Consider the following 15,853-nt stretch of genomic DNA (forward strand, 5'->3'; position numbering starts at 1 on the left):
AGTACAATTTTATGCAATTCTCCTTAAGGAAAAGCAATTATTACATCTACTCAATCCAACTTAAGCATCCATGCAACATCATTTAAGTATGCATAAACTTTAATCAATAACAGGTATTCACTTTGAGTAAGCAGGGTATTCTACATACATTAAAGAGTAGCCATCACCCATCAACGACATATATCAGGGAAAAGAAACAGACCATGCCTGATCTAATGCATAGCAAAATTATGCATGATATATGTGTAATGTATGAACACCTTATTTTCTTTTATTTAAGTTCATGTTTCCATATGCATGCCCTATTAAATGCATACAATTTTAAGTTCCTCTTTTTAATTTCATCGCCCGCGGATACACCAAACGGGTAAAATCCCCGAGGTCAAGTTAGGTTCATAGGGTAGCTTAGTACACAATTTATATTTTATTACTGGGTTCCCACTTAGCTCTCGACCGAATCGCCTTCGGAACATTAGACCTTCCACATCTAATGTCGAGGACACAAGGGACACCCCACGCCCACAAGTGCCACTTCCTTGGTACCATAACCTCACAACTCTGACTAACACACCACTCCCGGGTAAAGTGGTGGATTCTCCCTAAAACCGTGGCCAGGAGAAGAACCTCAATATCGGGTTCAGGGGCAACAACGCACACGGAGTTTTTGTATCCTCACAGTCTCCCCAAGACCGGATAGCTAAGATTCTCATACTCCAGATGAGATATCTCACAATGTATATTACACTGTTCTTGTTTCAGTATATTTTTATTAAAGTCGATTCTTTAAGTTTACAACCCCATATGCAAAAGTAAAGTGAAAACCCGCATTCTCCCTTGCGGGAACCCTTACGGGACTCCAGCCCGTGAGGACAACGGGAACAGTGTAGTAGTGTGCCCAACCAACTTGTGTGGTTTGAGTGATGCTATTAAACATATCATTTTTACATTCTCACTACGTGTACTACCTCCATCACATATGGGTATCCACCAATACATATCTCCTGTGAGTATGTGCACGCGAATAAACCCCGCAATTTCGCATACTTATGTTAAATGAGACATCAATAGTCTAGTAGAAACATGACTATACATTTTACACGCATACTCATAACACTACTCATTCCCATCAAAATGTACATCTATTAAAAACTCATACTCCTCCTGTCAAACCGAACAATATATCACTGAAGAAGAAAAGCAGGAATCATATATTATTTTATTTTATTTTATTTTTATTTTTTTTTTAATAAACAAATCCAGCCCAGCCGACCTTGTCGGCTGGGTCTGACAGCATATGCACAGGCCCGGTCTGGGCCTGGGTATGCTGTCAAGACCTAAACAGCATAAAGAAAATCCCCTTTATGAAATTCTGTATATATATTATTTCTTTTTAATCCTGCGAAACCCAGCCGACCCTATCGGCCGGGCCCAACAGAATACACACAGACCCAGTTTGGGCATGTGTGTGCTGCGAGTAAACAACATCTTACATGTTTAACAACTATTTATGTATATATTTTCCTGTAACATCTGTACCACAAGCCAGCCAAAAGCAAGTCATTCATCACATGGAATAGACTATAGATTTCTCTCTAATTTAACTGTACCATGAAGACATTATTTCGATAATATTCAATCATATGTAAGAAAAATAAAGAAAGCAAGAGTGTGAATGGATAACATGATTTCAAGCCCATCTCAAGCGAAACTCCATCCTGAAAGAACATGAACTGTACATTCAGCCTAGTGTGATCTCAGCCCACGACAACAAGGTAAAAATAAGCAGGCCAATATACACCGTTGAAGTCTTAAACAAAGCACAAGCTGCATTGTGAAAAGGCAATCCAACATAGGTTCATAAACACCCATTACTTGGTGGAACAACTCAGCGTGAACCCGACACGGATGTGTCCCTAATCATATGTAGAGTTCTCCCCCTACTTCCATTTAGACTATTCCAGAATATGCAAGAAGCTACACAGGGTTTTATCCATGGGTCCTAACATAAAAGGAATCCCACTACCGATACCCAGCCCATAGCCCCTTAAGAAAGATTCTTAACGTAAGCCCACAATTCCAGATTTTTCCTTTACAGACAAACAAAAATTATCATTATTGAAAAACATGCACAGGCTGATCAAATTTGTAAAACATACAAAAAAGGAAATGACTAACGTCACATTCGAGTCAAAGATGTCAATGCACTTATCAATGCCAAGCAAGAACATCAGAATACTGAACCTAAAACCCCTTGTTTTTTTTTTTTTTGCTTTACCTGAGATCCCAGGCCAACACCCAGCCGATTGACTGAGTCGGTTGGGCCTGCCCTGGCCTTGCCACAACCAGCACCTGTACCCAACCAACCGGGTCGGTTGAGTCCCTGCCAAAACTAACACCACGCCCAAGTGAGAAAAACTGCATTCAATGATACTCTGCTTCCTACACCCTTATGGCTACCAGGCTCTTCATCAGCTTGATTTGACTACATGCCACAACTATCCCAATTTAAAAGAAAGCCATAGGGTCTGATTTTATCCCAACCCTGCACTAGATATGTGAATCTTGCTTCCACATAATGGACCTCTCACATGCCCTTTTCCAAGTAAAACAGAAGGGTTCAATGCTCCTACTTACAGGGATTAACATAACATGTAGTATTTTAACTAGCTTGGTGGAACGAAAATATCCATGTTACATGGTCCAAATCTAGCAGATAAAAAATATAGATCAATCTAATCTTCCAGACTCAGCGAGCAAAATTTAGAGTGAGCAAATTTCATACCAAATCCGGTTTTCAGTTTGTACGCATAAAAATCATAAATCATTATTATCCATCTCTTCCCTGACAGCCGTTGACAACAAATTATAAAACTACAGCCTTCTCAAAACAATAGAATATGCAAGATCGAAACACAGATCAAGTAATCTATATTATGCATACCAGTCAGCCAACTTAGATCATTACCGTATATATATATACAACTACGTAGGATGATAAAATAACACGCCCCTTCTTAGAACTGGCAGTACAGAACTACGAATCACAAACTCATACCAATTGAACTGGTCTATAAAAAAAACTGAATGTAGTCGAACCAACAAGGATTTTGGCTCATCCATAACATACTGTCCAGCACTCTCCAATGGGGTGAGCAGAGGATAAAGGAATTGGGGTTCAAAAATCCAATATATGCAAAAGAAAAGCCCTCTTTACGATAACCAGTAACCCCACCGAACCAAGGTTCTGCACAGACTTAGTCCACTCAACAGTACAATCGACCCTACTCCCCTGGGTTTAATAAGCCACCGAACCCTTTTTTTCTGTTTCCATCCAAAGAAAAAGAGCACAAAAATCGAACCGGGGTTCGATTGCTCATTTATTTCCATGAGAGGGGACCCGTACCTCTTATGGTGGTTTCCGGTGGCCTGAGACGAACGTCGCAGAGGGGTGCAGACTGGTGACACTCCTTCCAACTGCCGTGAAAGGAGATGCTCGAGGGGCCCTTGACGCCTGCGGATGGCCGGTACTGGGCTCCTTCCTCCGGCGTGCGCACACACAGCGAAAGAGAGAGAGAGAGAGAGAGAGAGAGAGAGAGAGAGAGAGAGATGAACCAAAGGGGGAAAAGACTCGTTTGGGACCTCCTTTTGAAGAGGAAGGCCCGGCAAAATCGGAGCCCCCTTCCCTCCAGCGGCTGCGTTTCCAGCCTCCGCCCTTTCCTTCCTGCGATTTCGGTTAGGGTTCTCTCTCAGAACCCTAACCCCCTTCCTTTTTTTTTTTTGTTCAGATATATCGAGCAACCCTTATCGGGTTGCCCCTTACTCTTATAAGCCCTGTTACACAGGGCTCGGCTCGGGTCCGGACCCGAGACCCGCAAGCCAAATCCCAATGATATGGATCCACAGTTGGATCCAAATGGATCCAACTGGGGATCCCCAGATTAACCTTATAAAAAAAATTTATTTTATTATTTTTATTTCCTTTTTGGTTGACACTATTTATAACTGCTTGCCCCTTTATGGGTCCTAGATCCGAAATGTGGATCTAGGCCCAAATTGCCTATTTTATTTTTTTGAAATATTTTGTAAGATAAACAAAAAATTTAGTAGCAACATTTTTCGGTTTTTACATCCTTTCCCCCTAAAAAGAATTTCGTCCTCGAAATTAGAACGTACCAAATAAATGAGGGTACTGCTGACGCATAGCCGCCTCAGGTTCCCAAGTGCACTCATCCAGCCCGTGATGCTGCCAACGCACTTTTACGAACGAAATCGTCCTATTTCGCAGCGTCTTTTCTTGATGGTCTACAATCTCTACTGGCTTTTCCTCCGCAGTCAAGTCAGGTTGCACCTCGATCACCTCATAGTGAATCACATGTGAGGGGTCAGGTATATATCTTCTCAACATCGAGACATGAAATACGTCATGGATCTGCGAAAACTGGGGAGGGAGTGCTATTCGGTATGCGGTCTCCCCAACGCGCCCGAGAATCTCGAAAGGTCCAACATATCGAGGACTCAGCTTCCCCTTCTTTCCAAACCTGAAGACACTCTTCGTAGGCGAAATTCGAACAAACACATGATCGCCTACCTCGAACTTGAGCTCCCTGCGTCGCTGATCAGCATAGCTTTTCTGCCTGCTCTGTGCTGCAATCAATCGCTGCCGGATTAAACGCACCTGGTCCGCATAGTGCTGGATGATTTCGGGAGACTCCGTTGCTCTCACTCCAACCTCATCCCAGCACATTGGTGATCTACATGGTCGGCCGTACAAAGCTTCATACGGGGCCATGCCAATACTGGCATGAAAACTGTTATTGTACGAAAACTCTGCCAACTTCACATGTTTGTCCCAATCGCCTGCCCAATCTAAAGCACATGCTCTCAGCATATCCTCAAGCGTCTGGATCGTACGTTCTGACTGTCCATCCGTCTGCGGGTGGAACGCAGTGCTAAACTTCAATGTTGTGCCTAAAGCTTTCTGAAGCTGGCGCCAAAATCGAGATGTGAAACGTGGATCTCGATCTGACACTATCGAACGTGGCACCCCATGAAGTCTAACTATCTCATCGACGTAAAGGTTGGCCAAACTTTCCAAACTCTGACTGATTCTAATTGGAAGAAAATGGGCACTCTTTGTCAACTGATCTACTATTACCCATATGGCATCTCGTTGTCGTCGGGTCGTAGGTAACCCTACTATGAAATCCATCGAGATGTCGTCCCACTTCCACTCTGGAATCTCAAGTGGCTGCAGAAGTCCACCAGGTCTTTGGTGCTCAATCTTCACCTGCTGACAGGTAAGACACCGGGACACGAACTCCGCGATGTCCCGTTTCATCCCATTCCACCAATAAGTCCTCTGAAGATCTTTGAACATTTTAGTAGAACCAGGGTGAACGGAAAATCTCGATCTATGAGCTTCACTCATCAGCTCTTCCCGTAACGCTTTTGGAACCCACCATCTGTCTCCGAACATGATGGTTCCGTCCTCCTCTCGACGAAACTGCGCTTCTGGCTTTTGGGCACTCTCACAAAGCTTCTCAAAATCCGGGTCGGCTGACTGGAGCTCCTCGATCCGATCTATGATCTCCGGTCTGGCCTGCATCCCCGCACAAATGATGCGTCCAGAATCTCCTGCAAATGGCTGCCATCTGACCAGCTCCTCGACCAAATTCCAACTGCGTCCGATCAGGCTAGCAGCTGTGACCGTCGTCTTTCTGCTAAGTGCGTCTGCCACCACATTCGCCTTGCCCGGATGGTAAGCGATGGAGAAGTCATAATCCTTCAAGAACTCCAACCACCTCCGCTACCTCAAATTCAAATCCCTTTGAGTGAAAATATATTTGAGGCTCTTGTGATCGGACATAACCTCAAATTGTTCCCCATAAAGGTAGTGGCGCCAAATCTTTAATGCGAAGACTACTGCCGCCAACTCCAAATCATGCATGGGATAATTCTTCTCGTGTACTTTCAATTGTCTAGAAGCATACGCTATAACCTTGCCATGTTGCATGAGGACACAACCCAGTCCGGTCCCGGAAGCATCACTGTACACGACGAAACCACCTGCCCCAGAGGGCAATGTCAAAACGGGAGCAGTGGTCAACCTATTCTTCAACTCTTGAAAACTGTCCTCACATCGAGGTGACCACACGAACTTTACTCCTTTCTGTAACAGTCGAGTCATAGGGGCAGTCATAGGGGCAGCTATACGCGAGAAGTCTTGAATAAATCGACGGTAGTAGCCCGCCAATCCCAAGAAGCTTCTGATATCAGTCACCGTCTTTGGTTGCTCCCATGACAACACAGCCTCCACCTTGGCTGGGTCAACCTCAACTCCTCTCTCGGAAATTACGTGACCGAGAAACATTACTCTATCAATCCAAAACTCGCACTTTGAGAACTTAGCATAGAGTTGATGTTCCCTCAGTGTTTGTAATACGATTCGTAGATGTTCTCGGTGTTCTTCTACACTCTCTGAGTAAATCAGAATGTCATCTATGAACACGATGACAAACGAGTCCAACCACAAACTAAAAACCCGATTCATCAGGTCCATAAACGCTGCAGGGGCATTTGTAAGTCCAAAGGACATCACTAGAAACTCATAATGCCCATATCTGGACCTAAATGCCGTTTTTGGAATGTCCTCCGTCTTGATTCTCAACTGATGATACCCAGAACGAAGGTCAATCTTCGAGAACACCTTTGCCTTCCTCAGCTGATCAAACAGATCGTCAATCCTCGGCAGTGGGTACTTGTTCTTCACCGTCACTTGGTTTAGCATACGGTAATCGATACAAAGTCGCATTGAGCCATCCTTTTTCTTGACAAAGAGGACTGATGCACCCCAAGGGGACACACTTGGTCTAATAAATCCTTTGTCAAGAAGCTCCTGCAACTGCTTCTTCAATTCTACTAACTCTGCAGGTGCCATGCGATACGGAGCTCGAGAAACAGGTGTTGTTCCAGGCACTAGCTCGATTGAGAACTCGATTTCCCGATATGGCGGTAAGCCCGGCAAATCCTCTGGAAAGACGTCCGGGAACTCACGAACAACATCTAACTGCTCTAAGGGTGTCGCCTAACTATCTTGAGCAGACACACTGGCCAGAAACATCATGCAACCTTGTTTGTGGTACTTGAGGACCTTCAAAGCTGAGACGACTCTCACCCCGTCGGTCGGTCTCGTCGAACGACGCAATAACGTAGACAAATTGGGACGCTCCAAGATAACCTTCTTACCCCGACACTGGAGGGTCGCATTATGCTTGGACAACCAGTCCATGCCCAAAATGACATCATAAAATGTCATATCTAAAATGACCAAATCGGTAGACAAATCATGGCCTTCTATAACCACACAAACTGCTGGGAAATATTTCCCGCAGGAGAAGGATGCACCCATGGGTGACATCACATCCAGAGCCCTTTCGAGGCTAGAAGGTACCAAATCAAGCAACTTTGCAAACGAAGAAGAAATAAAGCTGTGTGTTGCACCAGAATCAAACATCACACGTGCAAAGTGTTCAGCAACTAAGAATATACCTTCGATCAGATCAGACTGATGGCCCTGAGTAGCTGTTGTAGCCGCGTAGACTCGCCCATTGGTCCTGCGCTGATCTTGTTGTTGTTGTTGCCTCTGTTGTCGCTGTTGTGGTGGTTGCTGTCCTCCCGGAACCGCAGGCTTGTTCAGACAGAAAGGAGCGATGTGCCCAGGTTGCTGACACTGAAAACAGACCCCCTTGAACATAGGGCAAAAGCCAGGTTGATGGTTCTTGCCGCACTTGCGACACACTGGCAGGGCCCTTCCCTGTTGCCTCTGCTACTGGAATCGATTGTGTTGTCGCCCATCATGGGTCTGTTGTTTCTTGCCACCTTGGACCCTTCCGCCTGCTGGTGGATTCTTCCTTGCCGTGCCCGAAAAACCATCTCCATTGCCACCCCCTTTCTTAATTGTAGCCCTGGACTTCTCCCAATCTTTAGTCAGAACGGTAGCCGACTCAATCGCATCGGCCAAAGTAGTAGGTCGACTCGTCAAGACGCGGGTCCGCAACCCATCCTTCAATCCGTGCACATACTTCCCCGCCCTTGCTTTCTCACTCTTGAAGAGGTTCGGACAGTACCTCTCGAGGTTCCGGAACCTTGTAGTGTAGTCCGCTAGACTCATGGTCCCCTGAGTCAAATCGAGGAACTCTCGTTGCATCTGTTCCTCGGCATAGGAGGGAAAGTATGCATCCATAAACTCCTCTCTGAACGTCTCCCAGGGAATCTCGTCCCAGTCAGCGAACTTCACCCTTCGCAGGGTGTCCCACCACTTCTTGGCATCGCCCTTCAAACGGTACGTGCGAAAAGATGTCTTTCTGTCCTCAGGGACAGATAGGACGTCGAACGCCCGCTCCACCTCCTCAACCCAGTTCTCCGCTGCCTCTGGGTCTGTCTTTCCTGAAAAAGTTGGCGGATCCAACTTCAGGAACCTTTCGAAGAAAGCGCCGCCCACGTTTGGAACAACATTGACAGGTGGGTCGCGAGTTGCTGCTTGTGCGGCTGCCTGCGCAGCTGCCTGGGCAGCCTGTGCCGCTTGAGCAACCTGTGCCGCTTGCGCAGCCTGTGCCGCTTGCGCAGCCTGAGCCGCTTGCACGGCCTGTGCTGTCTGTGTCGCCTGAGCCGTCATGGTCTCGGTCAGGGTGTGGATGGCTTCCATCATAAAATCTCTCTGCTCCTGCCAGTTTGCGGGAGCAACAGTAGAAGACGAGGCACCTCTGCGAGTATACGACATCTACAACACACGTGCATTTCACAAATTAGACCCTCTCTGATTCTACCCCTCTTGGGTTGATACCGAACAACTATATTTTTTAAAGATCACATACGATTTCTAGTGTATTCTATAATAAAGTTTACTCCTACATACAATCAAGCATACTAAATATCAATGCTTAGATAAAAGTACTTAAATAACCTTACCAGTGAAGACGACTGCTCTGGAGTACGAGGCACGACTTGCTGATACTTCAGGACATGGCTCACTTTCAAAAATTAAAATTTATTGCAAAAATGATGATAAAAGTGTAAGATATTGTGGTGGCTCTGATACCAAACCTGTAACGACCCCAACTCATCCACTCCAAAATGCGGATTTTTTTTTTTTTTTTTATATTCCCAGAGACCTGGGGCCTTTACAGTTCCACTCACCGCTGGATAACCACACACCACGATAGAGCTTACACTTATCTTCCAAACCAACATCAAAATCATTATTCATTTATTGAAAAACTGCTAAACATGTCTAGAGACACTTGCATAATGAATTACTGAAAGTGCAACATCAATTAATAGAACCAAAAAGGAAAACAAAAGTAAAGCCATGATGTCCCTCTAAGATGTATCCAGCAAGTGCGTAACACCCGTGACTTGCCCAGACACCAGTCGCTTCAATGAGTTCCTGCTCCTGTGAAAAACCATAAAAAGGAGGGGTCAGAAATCCAAAGGATTCTGCGTACAGATCCCTCTAATGAAAATAAATGAGCATAAAGAACACAAGTACAATTTTATGCAATTCTCCTTAAGGAAAAGCAATTATTACATCTACTCAATCCAACTTAAGCATCCATGCAACATCATTTAAGTATGCATAAACTTTAATCAATAACAGGTATTCACTTTGAGTAAGCAGGGTATTCTACATACATTAAAGAGTAGCCATCACCCATCAACGACATATATCAGGGAAAAGAAACAGACCATGCCTGATCTAATGCATAGCAAAATTATGCATGATATATGTGTAATGTATGAACACCTTATTTTCTTTTATTTAAGTTCATGTTTCCATATGCATGCCCTATTAAATGCATACAATTTTAAGTTCCTCTTTTTAATTTCATCGCCCGCGGATACACCAAACGGGTAAAATCCCCGAGGTCAAGTTAGGTTCATAGGGTAGCTTAGCACACAATTTATATTTTATTACTGGGTTCCCACTTAGCTCTCGACCGAATCGCCTTCGGAACATTAGACCTTCCACATCTAATGTCGAGGACACAAGGGACACCCCACGCCCACAAGTGCCACTTCCTTGGTACCATAACCTCACAACTCTGACTAACACACCACTCCCGGGTAAAGTGGTGGATTCTCCCTAAAACCGTGGCCAGGAGAAGAACCTCAATATCGGGTTCAGGGGCAACAACGCACACGGAGTTTTTGTATCCTCACAGTCTCCCCAAGACCGGATAGCTAAGATTCTCATACTCCAGATGAGATATCTCACAATGTATATTACACTGTTCTTGTTTCAGTATATTTTTATTAAAGTCGATTCTTTAAGTTTACAACCCCATATGCAAAAGTAAAGTGAAAACCCGCATTCTCCCTTGCGGGAACCCTTACGGGACTCCAGCCCGTGAGGACAACGGGAACAGTGTAGTAGTGTGCCCTACCAACTTGTGTGGTTTGAGTGATGCTATTAAACATATCATTTTTACATTCTCACTACGTGTACTACCTCCATCACATATGGGTATCCACCAATACATATCTCCTGTGAGTATGTGCACGCGAATAAACCCCGCAATTTCGCATACTTATGTTAAATGAGACATCAATAGTCTAGTAGAAACATGACTATACATTTTACACGCATACTCATAACACTACTCATTCCCATCAAAATGTACATCTATTAAAAACTCATACTCCTCCTGTCAAACCGAACAATATATCACTGAAGAAGAAAAGCAGGAATCATATATTATTTTATTTTATTTTATTTTTATTTTTTTTTTAATAAACAAATCCAGCCCAGCCGACCTTGTCGGCTGGGTCTGACAGCATATGCACAGGCCCGGTCTGGGCCTGGGTATGCTGTCAAGACCTAAACAGCATAAAGAAAATCCCCTTTATGAAATTCTGTATATATATTATTTCTTTTTAATCCTGCGAAACCCAGCCGACCCTATCGGCCGGGCCCAACAGAATACACACAGACCCAGTTTGGGCATGTGTGTGCTGCGAGTAAACAACATCTTACATGTTTAACAACTATTTATGTATATATTTTCCTGTAACATCTGTACCACAAGCCAGCCAAAAGCAAGTCATTCATCACATGGAATAGACTATAGATTTCTCTCTAATTTAACTGTACCATGAAGACATTATTTCGATAATATTCAATCATATGTAAGAAAAATAAAGAAAGCAAGAGTGTGAATGGATAACATGATTTCAAGCCCATCTCAAGCGAAACTCCATCCTGAAAGAACATGAACTGTACATTCAGCCTAGTGTGATCTCAGCCCACGACAACAAGGTAAAAATAAGCAGGCCAATATACACCGTTGAAGTCTTAAACAAAGCACAAGCTGCATTGTGAAAAGGCAATCCAACATAGGTTCATAAACACCCATTACTTGGTGGAACAACTCAGCGTGAACCCGACACGGATGTGTCCCTAATCATATGTAGAGTTCTCCCCCTACTTCCATTTAGACTATTCCAGAATATGCAAGAAGCTACACAGGGTTTTATCCATGGGTCCTAACATAAAAGGAATCCCACTACCGATACCCAGCCCATAGCCCCTTAAGAAAGATTCTTAACGTAAGCCCACAATTCCAGATTTTTCCTTTACAGACAAACAAAAATTATCACTATTGAAAAACATGCACAGGCTGATCAAATTTGTGAAACATACAAAAAAGGAAATGACTAACGTCACATTCGAGTCAAAGATGTCAATGCACTTATCAATGCCAAGCAAGAACATCAGAATACTGAACCTAAAACCCCTTGTTTTTTTTTTTTTTGCTTTACCTGAGATCCCAGGCCAACACCCAGCCGATTGACTGAGTCGGTTGGGCCTGCCCTGGCCTTGCCACAACCAGCACCTGTACCCAACCAACCGGGTCGGTTGAGTCCCTGCCAAAACTAACACCACGCCCAAGTGAGAAAAACTGCATTCAATGATACTCTGCTTCCTACACCCTTATGGCTACCAGGCTCTTCATCAGCTTGATTTGACTACATGCCACAACTATCCCAATTTAAAAGAAAGCCATAGGGTCTGATTTTATCCCAACCCTGCACTAGACATGTGAATCTTGCTTCCACATAATGGACCTCTCACATGCCCTTTTCCAAGTAAAACAGAAGGGTTCAATGCTCCTACTTACAGGGATTAACATAACATGTAGTATTTTAACTAGCTTGGTGGAACGAAAATATCCATGTTACATGGTCCAAATCTAGCAGATAAAAAATATAGATCAATCTAATCTTCCAGACTCAGCGAGCAAAATTTAGAGTGAGCAAATTTCATACCAAATCCGGTTTTCAGTTTGTACGCATAAAAATCATAAATCATTATTATCCATCTCTTCCCTGACAGCCGTTGACAACAAATTATAAAACTACAGCCTTCTCAAAACAATAGAATATGCAAGATCGAAACACAGATCAAGTAATCTATATTATGCATACCAGTCAGCCAACTTAGATCATTACCGTATATATATATACAACTACGTAGGATGATAAAATAACACGCCCCTTCTTAGAACTGGCAGTACAGAACTACGAATCACAAACTCATACCAATTGAACTGGTCTATAAAAAAAACTGAATGTAGTCGAACCAACAAGGATTTTGGCTCATCCATAACATACTGTCCAGCACTCTCCAATGGGGTGAGCAGAGGATAAAGGAATTGGGGTTCAAAAATCCAATATATGCAAAAGAAAAGCCCTCTTTACGATAACCAGTAACCCCACCGAACCAAGGTTCTGCACAGACTTAGTCCACTCAACAGTACAATCAACCCTACTCCCCTGGGTTTAATAAGCCACCGAACCCTTTTTTTCTGTTTCCATCCAAAGAAAAAGAGCACAAAAATCGAACCGGGGTTCGATTGCTCATTTATTTCCATGAGAGGGGACCCGTACCTCTTATGGTGGTTTCCGGTGGCCTGAGACGAACGTCGCAGAGGGGTGCAGACTGGTGACACTCCTTCCAACTGCCGTGAAAGGAGATGCTCGAGGGGCCCTTGACGCCTGCGGATGGCCGGTACTGGGCTCCTTCCTCCGGCGTGCGCACACACAGCGAAAGAGAGAGAGAGAGAGAGAGAGAGAGAGAGAGAGAGAGAGAGAGAGAGAGAGATGAACCAAAGGGGGAAAAGACTCGTTTGGGACCTCCTTTTGAAGAGGAAGGCCCGGCAAAATCGGAGCCCCCTTCCCTCCAGCGGCTGCGTTTCCAGCCTCCGCCCTTTCCTTCCTGCGATTTCGGTTAGGGTTCTCTCTCAGAACCCTAACCCCCTTCCTTTTTTTTTTTTGTTCAGATATATCGAGCAACCCTTATCGGGTTGCCCCTTACTCTTATAAGCCCTGTTACACAGGGCTCGGCTCGGGTCCGGACCCGAGACCCGCAAGCCAAATCCCAATGATATGGATCCACAGTTGGATCCAAATGGATCCAACTGGGGATCCCCAGATTAACCTTATAAAAAAAATTATTTTATTATTTTTATTTCCTTTTTGGTTGACACTATTTATAACTGCTTGCCCCTTTATGGGTCCTAGATCCGAAATGTGGATCTAGGCCCAAATTGCCTATTTTATTTTTTTGAAATATTTTGTAAGATAAACAAAAAATTTAGTAGCAACATTTTTCGGTTTTTACATCCTTTCCCCCTAAAAAGAATTTCGTCCTCGAAATTAGAACGTACCAAATAAATGAGGGTACTGCTGACGCATAGCCGCCTCAGGTTCCCAAGTGCACTCATCCAGCCCGTGATGCTGCCAACGCACTTTTACGAACGAAATCGTCCTATTTCGCAGCGTCTTTTCTTGATGGTCTACAATCTCTACTGGCTTTTCCTCCGCAGTCAAGTCAGGTTGCACCTCGATCACCTCATAGTGAATCACATGTGAGGGGTCAGGTATATATCTTCTCAACATCGAGACATGAAATACGTCATGGATCTGCGAAAACTGGGGAGGGAGTGCTATTCGGTATGCGGTCTCCCCAACGCGCCCGAGAATCTCGAAAGGTCCAACATATCGAGGACTCAGCTTCCCCTTCTTTCCAAACCTGAAGACACTCTTCGTAGGCGAAATTCGAACAAACACATGATCGCCTACCTCGAACTTGAGCTCCCTGCGTCGCTGATCAGCATAGCTTTTCTGCCTGCTCTGTGCTGCAATCAATCGCTGCCGGATTAAACGCACCTGGTCCGCATAGTGCTGGATGATTTCGGGAGACTCCGTTGCTCTCACTCCAACCTCATCCCAGCACATTGGTGATCTACATGGTCGGCCGTACAAAGCTTCATACGGGGCCATGCCAATACTGGCATGAAAACTGTTATTGTACGAAAACTCTGCCAACTTCACATGTTTGTCCCAATCGCCTGCCCAATCTAAAGCACATGCTCTCAGCATATCCTCAAGCGTCTGGATCGTACGTTCTGACTGTCCATCCGTCTGCGGGTGGAACGCAGTGCTAAACTTCAATGTTGTGCCTAAAGCTTTCTGAAGCTGGCGCCAAAATCGAGATGTGAAACGCGGATCTCGATCTGACACTATCGAACGTGGCACCCCATGAAGTCTAACTATCTCATCGACGTAAAGGTTGGCCAAACTTTCCAAACTCTGACTGATTCTAATTGGAAGAAAATGGGCACTCTTTGTCAACCGATCTACTATTACCCATATGGCATCTCGTTGTCGTCGGGTCGTAGGTAACCCTACTATGAAATCCATCGAGATGTCGTCCCACTTCCACTCTGGAATCTCAAGTGGCTGCAGAAGTCCACCAGGTCTTTGGTGCTCAATCTTCACCTGCTGACAGGTAAGACACCGGGACACGAACTCCGCGATGTCCCGTTTCATCCCATTCCACCAATAAGTCCTCTGAAGATCTTTGAACATTTTAGTAGAACCAGAGTGAACGGAAAATCTCGATCTATGAGCTTCACTCATCAGCTCTTCCCGTAACGCTTTTGGAACCCACCATCTGTCTCCGAACATGATGGTTCCGTCCTCCTCTCGACGAAACTGCGCTTCTGGATTTTGGGCACTCTCACAAAGCTTCTCAAAATCCGGGTCAGCTGACTGGAGCTCCTCGATCCGATCTATGATCTCCGGTCTGGCCTGCATCCCCGCACAAATGATGCGTCCAGAATCTCCTGCAAATGGCTGCCATCTGACCAGCTCCTCGACCAAATTCCAACTGCGTCCGATCAGGCTAGCAGCTGTGGCCGTCGTCTTTCTGCTAAGTGCGTCTGCCACCACATTCGCCTTGCCCGGATGGTAAGCGATGGAGAAGTCATAATCCTTCAAGAACTCCAACCACCTCCGCTACCTCAAATTCAAATCCCTTTGAGTGAAAATATATTTGAGGCTCTTGTGATCGGACATGACCTCAAATTGTTCCCCATAAAGGTAGTGGCGCCAAATCTTTAATGCGAAGACTACTGCCGCCAACTCCAAATCATGCGTGGGATAATTCTTCTCGTGTACTTTCAATTGTCTAGAAGCATACGCTATAACCTTGCCATGTTGCATTAGGACACAACCCAGTCCGGTCCCGGAAGCATCACTGTACACGACGAAACCACCTGCCCCAGAGGGCAATGTCAAAACGGGAGCAGTGGTCAACCTATTCTTCAACTCTTGAAAACTGTCCTCACATCGAGGTGACCACACGAACTTTACTCCTTTCTGTAACAGTCGAGTCATAGGGGCAGTCATAGGGGCAGCTATACGCGAGAAGTCTTGAATAAATCGACGGTAGTAGCCCGCCAATCCCAAGAAGCTTCTGATATCAGTCACCGTCTTTGGTTGCTCCCATGAC

General features: G+C 44.8%; 1 protein-coding gene across 1 annotated transcript; it reads right to left on the reverse strand.

Annotated features, from left to right (window-relative positions):
• Nucleotides 1–5,806: 5,806 nt before the first annotated feature.
• LOC149834569 (uncharacterized) lies at nt 5,807–8,779 on the reverse strand. The gene is made up of 5 exons (XM_090009394.1): nt 8,346–8,779; nt 7,886–8,252; nt 7,549–7,729; nt 6,627–6,840; nt 5,807–6,533 (listed from the first exon to the last, which is right to left on the reverse strand). The coding sequence occupies exons 1-5, from the start codon at nt 8,777–8,779 to the stop codon at nt 5,807–5,809; spliced, it is 1,923 nt and encodes a 640-aa protein (XP_089865520.1).
• Nucleotides 8,780–15,853: the final 7,074 nt, after the last annotated feature.

Source organism: Nuphar pumila, chromosome 6 (assembly GCF_984573655.1).
Source record: "Nuphar pumila chromosome 6, dmNupPumi1.hap1.1, whole genome shotgun sequence".
In the NCBI taxonomy this organism is placed as follows: Eukaryota; Viridiplantae; Streptophyta; class Magnoliopsida; order Nymphaeales; family Nymphaeaceae; genus Nuphar; species Nuphar pumila.